General features: G+C 47.9%; 4 protein-coding genes across 4 annotated transcripts; 1 reads left to right on the top strand and 3 right to left on the bottom strand.

Annotated features, from left to right (window-relative positions):
- Positions 1–891: 891 nt before the first annotated feature.
- On the bottom strand, positions 892–1,542 carry GCG54_00013529 (Cystathionine beta-synthase; the record flags this gene model as incomplete). Its single annotated transcript, XM_045413381.1, has 1 exon — positions 892–1,542. One exon carries the CDS (start codon positions 1,540–1,542, stop codon positions 892–894), a length of 651 nt encoding a protein of 216 aa, XP_045266353.1.
- Positions 1,543–2,577: 1,035 nt separating this feature from the next.
- On the bottom strand, positions 2,578–7,070 carry GCG54_00013528 (uncharacterized protein; the record flags this gene model as incomplete). Its single annotated transcript, XM_045413380.1, is given in 5 exon segments — positions 2,578–4,190; positions 5,410–6,393; positions 6,444–6,599; positions 6,646–6,735; positions 6,749–7,070. 5 exon segments carry the CDS (start codon positions 7,068–7,070, stop codon positions 2,578–2,580), a joined length of 3,165 nt encoding a protein of 1,054 aa, XP_045266352.1.
- A 966-nt stretch (positions 7,071–8,036) lies between these two features.
- On the top strand, positions 8,037–9,273 carry GCG54_00013527 (uncharacterized protein; the record flags this gene model as incomplete). Its single annotated transcript, XM_045413379.1, has 2 exons — positions 8,037–8,097; positions 8,282–9,273. 2 exons carry the CDS (start codon positions 8,037–8,039, stop codon positions 9,271–9,273), a joined length of 1,053 nt encoding a protein of 350 aa, XP_045266351.1.
- Positions 9,274–9,288: 15 nt separating this feature from the next.
- Positions 9,289–10,702, bottom strand: GCG54_00013526 (uncharacterized protein; the record flags this gene model as incomplete). The annotated part of the gene is made up of 4 exons (XM_045413378.1): positions 9,289–9,832; positions 9,888–10,267; positions 10,317–10,412; positions 10,466–10,702. The coding sequence occupies 4 exons, from the start codon at positions 10,700–10,702 to the stop codon at positions 9,289–9,291; spliced, it is 1,257 nt and encodes a 418-aa protein (XP_045266350.1).
- Positions 10,703–11,619: the final 917 nt, after the last annotated feature.

Below are 11,619 nucleotides of genomic sequence, written 5' to 3'. Positions count from 1 at the left end.
TTAGTTTTATAGCTTATCTAATCTATAAAGAGGGGTTTTATATTCTTTATTCTCTTATATATATTTATTATCCTTTTAGTAAATATTTAGTATAAATAATTTATTCTCTTTAAAGTTTCTAACTTTACTTAAAGTATAGCTTCTTACCTCTCCTTATTAACTTATATTATCCTCTAATTATTTATTAAAATTATTTTCTCTATATAAGTTTATAGAAACTATTTTATTTAGTATTTAGTAAATACTAAGTATAAGTTCTTTAATTTAATTAGTAAGTATTACTTAAGTATATAGTACTATTATTATTATTAATTTTCTTAAAATAAAATAGAAGTAAAAGAATTATAAAAATATTTAAGGGCTATAGATTATAATTAGGTTAAATTAATAGAAGAAGTACTTAAAAAGTAAGTATAATATTATTATACTATTTTTACTTATTTCTTTTAAGATCTTCTTTTCTAATTTTTTAGTAAATATTTACTAAGTCCTTATTATAGAGGGTTTTATACCCTATCTCTATAGGGTTCTCTATCCTTTTAGCTTAGTTTAGCTAAACTATCCCTAAGCCCTTCTAGTCTAAGTAGCCAGACCCTTATATTTAAGGAGTAGGAATAGTGTATAGTAGATTTATAGATATATAGGCTTACCCTATATAATATATGCCCTAGGGAGCGATCTGAGCATAGCTCTAACGTCGAAAAATAGAATAACAATAACAACAAAAATCGCCAAAAGCCGGGCGCCTTGCTTTGCTTGATCGCCAGTGACCTGGATGTAGCCATCAACAGGTACATCCTTCAGGTAGACCAGGTCAGGCATCACGTAGCCTCCTCCTTGAATAGGATGTTCTGCTTGTGAAACTGGCTGCTTAGCTAAAACAGCCGCCCCCTAGGGCTCAACGATGAAGCATTTGCTTGATGGGTTTAAAGCCTTGAGCCGTTTCGTCACACCAGCATAAGTGCCTCCCGAGCCAACGTAGTCAACGAAGCCATCAAGATTGCCGTTGGTCTGTTCCCATAGCTCCGTGCCAGTTCCGTCGTAGTGCGCCAACCAGTTTCCATCGCGTGTGAACTGGTCAGCACGGAATGCCCCCAGCTCGGTTTCGATCTGCTTCGCTTTCTCTTCGACAAGCCTTAGGTCCGGGCCTGAAACCTGTCCAGGTATCGAACCAGGCATTTGGTCAACGAGCACAACCTCGGCGCCCAAGGCTGCCATCATGCGAGCACGTTCGACGGAGTTCCCCTTGGACATGACGGCGATGAATCTGTAGCCTTTGATGGCGCAAACGATCGAGAGGCCAGTTCCTGTGTTGCCACTCGTGAGCTCGACGACGGCTTGTCCGGGCTTGAGCGTGCCCAGCTTCTCTGCTTCTTCGATGATGCCGAACGCGACACGGTCTTTTTTCGATCCTCCAGGATTTAGGTAGTCGAGTTTGGCAACGATAGTTCCGTCGAGTCCGAGAGAGGACGTGATGCGGTCTAGACGCACGAGAGGTGTGCAGCCGATGGCGTCTGCCGCTGAGTTGAGAAGTGGTCGCATGGTAGGTTGCAATTGTGGCGAAGATAAAAGACAAGTCGCTCGAAAAAGAGACGATGTAGCGTAAATGCTCTGATACAAGCAACTACATTGCAAGGGCATGTACTTTGGGTGAGCTTTAAGTGTATATAAGTTTTCAAGTCGTTTTACTAAGAAGCTTTGACGTGGAGCATTTAGTTAACAAACTGTCGTACGAAGGGCGTAGCTAGCAGCCAAGATCTCATTAATCCTGGGCTGCAGTACATCCACCCCTCCAGCTTTTCTCCAAATTCTATTAGCCATAAGATTTCTCGTTAGCCAGCAAGGCGTATAAATTTTTTCTGATTGGCTATAACTCCCCATGTTATGCACTTGCTGTAGTCCACTCGCACATCCGGTCCATGGGATACAGTCATTGTATTGTTAGTCATGAAACCCACAGGGCGCACCAGGTTAGAACAGGCTGGAAGCTAATTAGCTCAAGTTCCTCTCATACGCACATTCGGGACCCCGGATAACCGAAGTAAAGTATGCCTGTGCTAAAATGATGAAGGTTTCACGTATTCAGAAATGTGACGCTATAGATCGATTAATACTTGCGCTGATTTTTCCTTGAGCAAGGTATCTTTGATAGACTCCTCGATCCTCTGATCATTAACACACTGAGCTCTTCGTCTTTAGTCTAATTATATCTCGATTTTAGTCTTCTATCAATTGAACTGTTAACCTTGAAACGAAAATGTTTACCACCTGTGGCAGTGGATTACTCTGACTACACGAGCAGGTACAAAATGCATAGATAACTAATGTAACAGAAATCATAACGAGGGCAACAACCAGGCCAAAAGCAGGGATGATGGCTAAGCTCAATGGGATAAAGGCTATTCACAGACGGATAAGTTGGATGTTTGAGACTAGTAGGGCGGCATTCAAAAAGTAAAGGCGGCAGGTGTCCAAAGCCAAAGACCAAGACACATTATCAAACGTTTGAAGGTCGATCGTATTGCTGCTGAAACATCCTACTAGTGAAGAAGTATCTCTCTATAGTATTGAAACGTGCTATAAAATGGTAATCTTTCCCCATGGAACATCGATGTCATCAAACCAAGACCCCAGCGTAGGCTCATAAATATCGTACCGGAGTTTGCCGATTCTTTTGTAACTGTTCCCAGACTTTTCGAGGACCAAACCATAGTAATTTCCGCGAATACGACTTTCGTCGGCCCTACTCTCCTTGTCTTCCTCGACCTGAACAGGCACGAACAGAACGGGACTGCAACGCTCGTCCTCGACGGTGTCGAACCTCATCAAGTACCCAGCCCATTTCTCACGCTGGTGATGAATTCTAATTCCTTCAATAGTCTCGAGCTTTTCAGCACCAATTTGTCCGTCTCGAGGCCCCTTAGCAAGGATAGCTCTGAGCAACCGGCATTTGAGAGTTAAGCTGCCGCCTTGTAGTTGGCCGGTATCGTCCGATGTCAGAGGAGTCGTTGTAGCCTCAATGACAGACACCAATACCCTATGACGCTTTGGGAACCACGAATAACCCTCATGGTACGTGAACCAAGATGCATTATCAACGGAAGCCCAGGACCAAGACGGTGCTCGATACCGCTCCGGTCGTTTTGCCGGATTGGAAACCTGCCAAAGCAAGTTGCGCGGCATCCTCGATCTCCAGAGACCGCCGAGATAGACTGATGATTCACCCAGATGGCTGAGATGCTTTTTCATGTCTTTTGCAATAGCCGATATTGCCACAAGCTTGTCGTCACTCTTGGTGAGATGACAGTCGTTATAATAATCAAGAATGTGGTACCATTCGATGAAGATGCAGTCGATTGGGTTCTCGAAGCTCGGCGGCTCGTATCCAATAGTGGTCTTCCACACAGTCCGTCGCTTGTACTTGGGTCTGATATCGGGATGAGCGAGGAGAACATGAACGCTCTTCCACTTGTCAAACTTTGGCTGAGCCTCAGAGGAGACGGACGTATTGCACTCCCACAACACCTGGCTCTTCCCAAAGTGAAGAACCCGAGGAGCCAGTATCCTTTCTTGAAGAACCCAACCACGCTTAGACAGCACAGCAGATTGAGAGTCTGTGTTTCTGATGTAGGCCATGGCCATCTCTCCAGCATGAGGCACGGGCTTGTTTGACTCGCCGATAGGTATATTGACCACCGGAATCCTGACGGCGAGCGGATCACGAGAGAAGAATAGCCCCCCGTCATCATCTTCCGCGCCCAATGCCGAGATACAAATGATGGAGCTTGCATAAACGTTATGCATTTCTGATGCCTCTGCAAGCCAGTCCTCCTCAGAGTCTTGGAAGATGCAGAAGCGGTCGATCCAGAGGTACTCGAGCTGAAGCCTCTCCAGTACGACAAAGGCCTCTCGAAACGTCTTTGGTAGATTGGCTATGGGTTGTGAGGTTGACAAGGTCGCCAGATTGGTTTGATTCAATATCAGGTTCCTATCCCAGGGCTTAGTTCCCCAACAATGACTGAGCGTCGCATAGCTGGCTCGCGTTGCAATCTCTTGCCTTGTAACCAAGCGGAAAGTTCTCTGCTGGCCGACCGTTTCGAGCTTTAGGAGTCGAGAAGGTAGTTTTCGTCGATGCGTTTCCGAAATATCTCTTGAAGACTCTGTTGCGAAATCTTGCTGGACTATTCCGTCTGGCAACGACCTAGAATTGCAGTTGGGGTGATTTTCAACACAATTACTGATCCAATCTTCAACAACGCGCCAAGTTGCTTCGTCGTTTGTGGACTGTCCGATAAAGTCGTTGAAGGGACTAACCTGGTGTTCTATCGGCTCAAAAGTCAACATCAATATACTCCTGCCGATTCTTCAGTCTTACCGTCTACACAAGATTTCCAGCGGGTTGAACTCGATTGTGCGCCTTGCCATACTACCATGATAAAAGTGTCCCCTTCATCATGTCTTGCTTTTTCCAATTTGACGACGAAGGTAGTAAAGAAACCAGGATTTGAGAAAGTTGAGCCGTGGCCGTCATCATTAGCAGTATCTCCAACCTGCTCATCGCAGTCGATCATCCTGCAAATCTCACAACCTTCAGACTTTGCTTGTAACCAGGACGTCTTAGTAAGATGATGTGCGAATGCGTACATCTCGACTTCAGAGCTTAAGTGATATAGCTTCATTCCGTTATACGTAGATCTTGTCACGTTGACCCGGGGAGAGGCAACTGCTTTCGCTATCTCATCTTGGTCTGACGTGAGCACAGGAGTTTCATTTTCGTCGCTGTATCCGACTCTTTTGACCTTTGAAGGGTCTCGGAAGCCTTCAAGGCCATTCAAACAGACTTGGCATAACATAGTCTCAGTACCTATAGTTAGGAGAGGATCCGGTGCGTGATCAGTATTGAACAGAAGATGTTTGCTCGGCTGATTTCTTTGCTGACGTAGTATACAGAAAGGTCGTTTCCAGGCAGGCAACTCCTCGAAAAACACCGCATCTCTGTGCCGCACGACTGCAACCAATGAGCACAAAGCTGCACGCGCTGGTGGTACTACCGTTCATGATACTTGCATAACCAATCAAACGAGTTCATAGATGTGCATCAGACTTTGGGCTAACCCGTCTGTCCGCTAGCGCAAGTCATGACTTTAGCCGAGGAATCTAGAAATTTAAGCATGAACAGCGTGATGAGCATTCTGTATGGCTGTATCTACATAGAAAATCATCTCCTGGGCACTCTACTGCCCTCCTCGCGGGACCCTGTCGAAGCTAGCTGACATACCAAGGTCAACACCGGAGCTCCTCTGCCTCCAATTCTGATCAGATGAAGCCATCTCTGCCAAACCACCTCGGCTTGGAGTCAAATGACCTGCGGGCCCCTGACGAAGATCAGGTTGGTTCGACATCACGTACATGTCTTGAATGTCCTGTTCAAACCTCTGAGACTCAGCTCCTTGCTGCTGAGAAAACCTCTGGTTTCGTTGATCGTCGAACTGATTCTGGGTCTGAGAGCCTTGAATGAGCTGCTCGGACTTCTTCCTAGACCACCCGTGACTTGACCGCCTTGCGCTGGCATCTGAGCCGAAGCGACGCGATAAGTCTGGCTAGGTGGAGTGCTGGGATACTGAGCAGGATGCGCTTGTGTTGACGTTCTGTAAGGGTCAGGCGGTGGAGGCCCTAGGGGTTGGGGTTGCGAGTAGCCTTGAGGCGGCCCTCGATAGGTCGGCTGAGTCTGATAGCTTGATTGAGAATAGCCTTGCGCATGCTGATTTCGAGGACTGTCGTGCTGGCGGAGGCCAACCATTTGCAAGGGGCTTTGAGATTGACGGTATGCTTCCTTCCTGTCAACCCGGCCGCCTGCGCGAGTGTCGCTGACGACTTTGTCATTTTCAACAACCAAGATGGCCCTTAGTCTGTCCTCTTTTGCTTTGCTAGCAGCATTGGCTCCGTAGATCTTGCTCATGTACTCAGCGAACTTGAGATACGCGTCGCGCACCGTCTCAAAGTGCCTGACAGCCAGGTTGACGACGGCATCCGGCTTCATAATGGCATCGTGTCTCCCGCCATGAGCTTGGTATTCGGTCAATGCCAATGCAGTTTGACAGGCGTTGCGGATTTGGCGACCATTCCAGCGTGCGCTGAGGTGATTGATGTAATGCTGCGTGGCGAAAGCGGCAATTTCCATTCCGTCGATGTCTATATGTCGCCCCTTCAACGCAAAACGTTCCCTGATCAGATCCAAATTGATCTTGAACACCCTGAGAGTTTTCTTCTCGCTCAATTCAGGGTAGTAGAGACTCATGTGGATGCGTGAAGTGAAAGCCTCATCAAAGTCACCCACTCGGTTAGTCGTTAGGAAGAGAATGCCGGAGTAGTACTCAAGCACTCGGAGGAAGACTGAAAAAAAGGTTAGATCCGATAGTTTTGAACAGAATGCTCCAGCGTACCTGCCACTAGTCCGTTCCTTACAAAGTCCTCTTTGGTTCGCTCGGCAAGGAATACGTCTGCCTCATCCAAAAGCAGAATGCACCCCCATGTGTTAGCCAAAGCAAAATTACTTTCGAGAGTCTGTTCAACCTCCTTTGCCGTAGTCCCCAAGTCACCTGTCCAGCAAGTAACACAATCTAGGCCAAATCTCAGAAAACATACCACATGTGATTTGAAAAAGTGGTTTTCCAAACATCTCTGCAATCCCCTCTGTGAAATAGACATTTAGAATAAATCTGGATTGAGTTGTTCCTGATTAGCTCACCTGAGGTCGAGGTTTTCCCTACCCAGGAGCTCCGTGAAGTAGAAGGATTAGCCCTTTCCCTACATGTATGGTTAGGAGTGAATGGAAGATGATCCAGTGGGGCATACTTCTCATCTTTCCCTTTCACAACATCGACTTGTTCGTGAGGTCCTCCTTTAGACTCCTTGTCCCGGAAATGTTGAGATATCGAAGATTCGATCATGGACTTATGCCCAACTTCCAGAACGAGCCGGTCGAAAGCTGTTCTTCTAATGTTGCTTCTATTACTTCCGATGGCCGGAGGACTCTCTCCGGCGTTTGCACGTTCTTCGGCAGAAGTCATGCTAGACAAGAAGTTGAGATCCAGTTGAGCTTAGCCGGTGCGAGTCGACTGGTTCCGCGAGAAGCGCAGAAGCGCAGCAGACAACGCTTCGGTGGTGTCAGAAGTCGTGGGGAGTGTGTCGGCACTAGTACCAGATACGGTGTTCTCGACTCCGACTTTGGGAGTTGTGCAACTCCTTCTAGACGTAAGACATCAGTGTGAGTCAAAGAGCAAGTACCATTACTAACTTGAGGAGGCTGTCAATAAAGGAGCAGAAGTTCGCGCACAGGCTTCCGAGGGGCTTGATGGCCTCATTCCCATCTTCTCGGATGTTGAACTGCTTGTGGCGGTCTATCCGGGCGATAGGAACATACAGAAAGCTTCTTTAAGTCTCGCAATTTCGATGTTGGAAGCTATCGAGCGATTAACTGGGTTCTTCCTCAGCAAACCAAGCAAGTTACCTCACTGAAAAACCTGAACAATGTCTTGAACGTCAATGCTCCAGCTCGACTTGCTGACCTTATGTTCTGTCATGATTAGTTGTGCGATTCGGCAAGACCTTAGGCCAAGGAAGCTACTACGAATCAGACCTGGTACAAAGTCTGCAAACCATTAACCAAAAAGTGGAAAGGGTCGTAGCCGAAACTACAAAATCTTATCAATTTGAGACGCGCCTCTGTAAGAATATTTTGCCAATATTGTGTTCGGGATAGGATCAGAAACTAAGATTTGCTTTCGGGGCAAAGGAAAATTTCCTCTTGTTTCTCTCACGCTTAAATCCCCACTATACCTCATTCTATTGCTATACGTGAATTTTCTGTACTCCTTGTTAGTCTAATTCCGTCTCCTCAATGGGTTGATGTTTTATAGGTATATATGAAGCTAACAGCTCAAAGATTCTCAAGACACGATAAGATTGGCACGGAAGGTTCATCTCGGAAGGTTCATCACGACAATCAGAAAACAAAGTTCGAAGTGCAAACAAAGATGGCTTCGATGTACACAAACGTCATGGCCCTTCTTGATGGCCATACGCAGAAGAAAGACAGTATGTGAACGGTTGTTTGGTTGTCATAATTGAGATTAGTCAATTGCTCTGTCTTGTATATCAAGTGGAACTCATCTAACACGATGGAATATTCAGGAGAGCTTCGGGAGGAAATAAAAAGAGGTACACCCAAGTTATTTCCGAGGGAATAAGAAGCGCGGCTTTTCTGACAATGTGAAACCAGGTCTTGCTGTAGAAGTGGCTTCTCTGCGTTTGGAAAACACCTTTCTGCGAAGTACGTCACCAGGGCTGCAGCACACCTGGGGGCCATACACGCCTCCGCGGCCACAGAATCAACCAGCCTTGGAATGGGTTGTCACCAAGGAAATGCTCCAAGAAACGCTGAGAGGCCACAATGCCGACATTGATGAATCTTTCGCGTTGAGCAAGGCGTCGGACTTCCCGTCTCGGGAGCGCCCCCATGCACAGCAAATTGTCAGCAACCGATTGTTTCAGGATTGGATAGCCTCACCGCACTCAACCAAGCTTTTGGTACATTGGGATGGGCGACTCCCGAGAACGATCGCTGATCTATCGCCCCTGTCTGTGTTCTGTATATCCATGTCACAGATGTCACGTGGTCATCCACACTTCATACCTCTCATATGGCTTTGTGGTCTCCATCTTGATCCGGATGAGAGCCCAGTGGGTGGTGGCTCCATGCTCTGCAGCCTCATTGACCAGCTTCTGCGTCGACATGAAAATGACTTGAGTTCGATAACAACAACTGGAGCTATCGATTTCAACCTCTTGCAGGCTGGCGACGACAAAGAGTTGTTGCGCTTACTGTACTTCCTGGTTCTTCAGATTCCAGACGCTATCCCCCTCGTTCTTCTCATAGACAACGTCGTGCTTTACGAACGAGAGGAGATGGATGCTTTCGATGCTTTGGCCGGTCTATTAGGAATGGTCAGTGAAAGGTTGCCAGCAGCTGTTAAGCTTCTCTTCACCAGCACACCAGGGACTATTGAAGTGAGAGGTGCATTCGAAGACGAGGGTCTGATTTTAAATGTTGATACGTTGCCGTCCCTTGTATGGGCTCCCAGCGATGAGCGCGTTGCGAGAGAGTGGGAAGATACGGTTCAAGAGTCATGGCCTGTGTACTCTGAATTTTCTCCTTCAGAGTATTTGTTGATAGTTATCATTACTCTCATTAGCTTTTACTTCAATATCTGACCGTACATAGCACCGCTATTCCATACGGATTTCCTGAACTTCCCACGTCCTCTCAACCACAATTCCAAACTCTCCAAGGAAATTCGCAGCACCCTCGGACATCGGCATCTCCTTCTTTCTCCGAAACGACGTGATGTTGACTTTTGTTGAGCCCTTGTTGTTCAGCGTCAAGTCCGTCTGGTCGTCCTGGGCGCCCAAAGCTGACGGCGGCAGCCCTTTCTTCTTGCCGAAGAGTTTGAAATTGCTATCCAGAGAGCCGCTCGTTCCCGTCCGATTGACCCCAATCAAGTCCACCTCGCTTCCGGATCGTTGATGGGAGAACTGTTGTGCGGGGTCCTGTGACATGACTCCTTCCGTAAAAGAATCTCGTCGGTTCGTTGGCAGACTTCGCGACAACAAGGAGTTTACTCGGCGGTCTCGGAGATGACGAATTGTTGCAAGAGATGCGGTGGTGACGCCGATGCCGATTTCTGCGATTGTCCAGCACGAGGTGCTCATGTAGCCTTTCGGGGGCGCGTGCCCTAGACTCCAGATACGACCGGCGGAAATTATGGGAACGCTAGTCACTGGTCAGTCATGGATAGACAGGAGAAATGGGAACCGAATCAACTTACATTGCGCCAATTCCGAAGACGCCGAACACAGCCCAGATCTGGCGTCCGCGAAGTTTTAAACTCCAGAGAGTCGGAAAGGGCAGAAACAGCACAATGACATCCGTCACCATAGTTCCTGTAGCGTTGATATACGTCGATACGAACGTCGGTAGACACACGACTCCCTCGACGTCCAGACTCCAATTCGCCTGGATGGGAACGCAGACCAACACCGCCAGAAGGATCTGGGTGATGCTCCAAGCTCCAACAACGAAGATCGCCACCATGTAGACGATTCTCATGACACGAACGTTTCTGAAGATCTGATAGAATTGGAACAAGAACGTCATCTTGAGCGAGGCCATAGCCAAATTGTAAGTAATTGCGGTTGCGTATGGGATCTATCGATTAGGTTAGGCTACGGCTCGGTCATGGAGAGATGGTCCATACCCTGGAGCCTGCATTATTCGAAATCATGGATGTCATCTCAGGCAGATAACGCATCGTGAAGACACTTTGCATGACGTTGACGGCAATGACACACAGCTGAAATCTTGTCAATAAACCTGGTGCGACCAATCGAGAGATAGTCGTCGTACCAAAGCAAGCAATGCCCAAGCGTCGTCTACCCTAACCCTTCGAATGACGAATTTGTGTGTGTAAAGTCGGGCGATGACGGATACCGTGGTGATGATTGTTACAATCGCGCCAAATGCGACGGTTGCGCGGGCTTGGCTTGCGCTGTAGACGAAGTCTTCCTGAACGGGAGGCCCGCCGTTCGGCGGTGGTGACGCCGACGGCCCAGCCGCAGCGGAGGATGATAGAGGCTCGGCCATCTTGTCATGAAGAGACAAGACGGTTGCCGCTCAACAGACCCAGAGGCGAACCCATGGAGTTTTTGAGCAAAGACTCTCGCACTCTGCAGACCAACGAGAGTGGAGGAAACAAGCTTGTCTTAAGGAGGCAGGTGAAGACTGGGGCAACACTTTAGTGAAACAAGGGGCCGGCACAGGTAACATGCTTGCAAAGGATTCGCTTTAAACGGATCTGACGAGCCGTGCAATGTAGACTATATTGCGGGCCGTACGGAAATCTTTCCTCTTTCGGGCTCTGAATATCCGTTGGGCAAACCAATTTGCGAAGTACGAAAAGCGGTTCCATCACCCCGTCTCCTCACGTTCGTCCTTTGTCAAGGGTCCCCCCCCCCCCCCCCCCCCAANTCCTTTTTTAAGGGGCCCCCCCCCCCCCCACTCTCAATGGGACCAGCACTGACAAGTGACACCACGTTCAGCCAATCCCACGCCGATCTTCCGAAGTTCGGTTGGGCATGTTCTTCAACTCCTGGTTGCAACGGTTGCAACGGTTGCAATCGGAGTTGGTGCGCTTCCCATGACACACGATGGTGGGCGGGCTATCATCCACCCTGCCTGGCCTGCCATCCAAAACATCGTCGAAAATCGAAGCCATCAAAAATCAACAACAGGCATTCGCCGGTCGTCACCGACCCGACTACTACTCTGTCCCTCATCAGCTTATCTATGGGAGAGCGGACGGGATCCCGAGTTTTCCGATGGGTATGGTCGTATGTGAAGGAGATGCCATCATGAGTTGCTTATATCGCAAAGCCCTCGACCTCACACCACGAAGCCAGCAACTTTGGTCCTTGATCTGCAACACAACGAAACATTGAAAGCGGCATGCTGACGCAAGCTGATCATGTTTCTCTTGGTTGAAGTGGACTGAAGTTTCTCTG

The sequence above is a fragment of the Colletotrichum gloeosporioides genome, assembly GCF_011800055.1.
Source record: "Colletotrichum gloeosporioides strain Lc1 chromosome Unknown consensus_31, whole genome shotgun sequence".
Classification (NCBI taxonomy): Eukaryota; Fungi; Ascomycota; class Sordariomycetes; order Glomerellales; family Glomerellaceae; genus Colletotrichum; species Colletotrichum gloeosporioides.
This window is presented reverse-complemented; position numbering and strand designations above follow the sequence as displayed.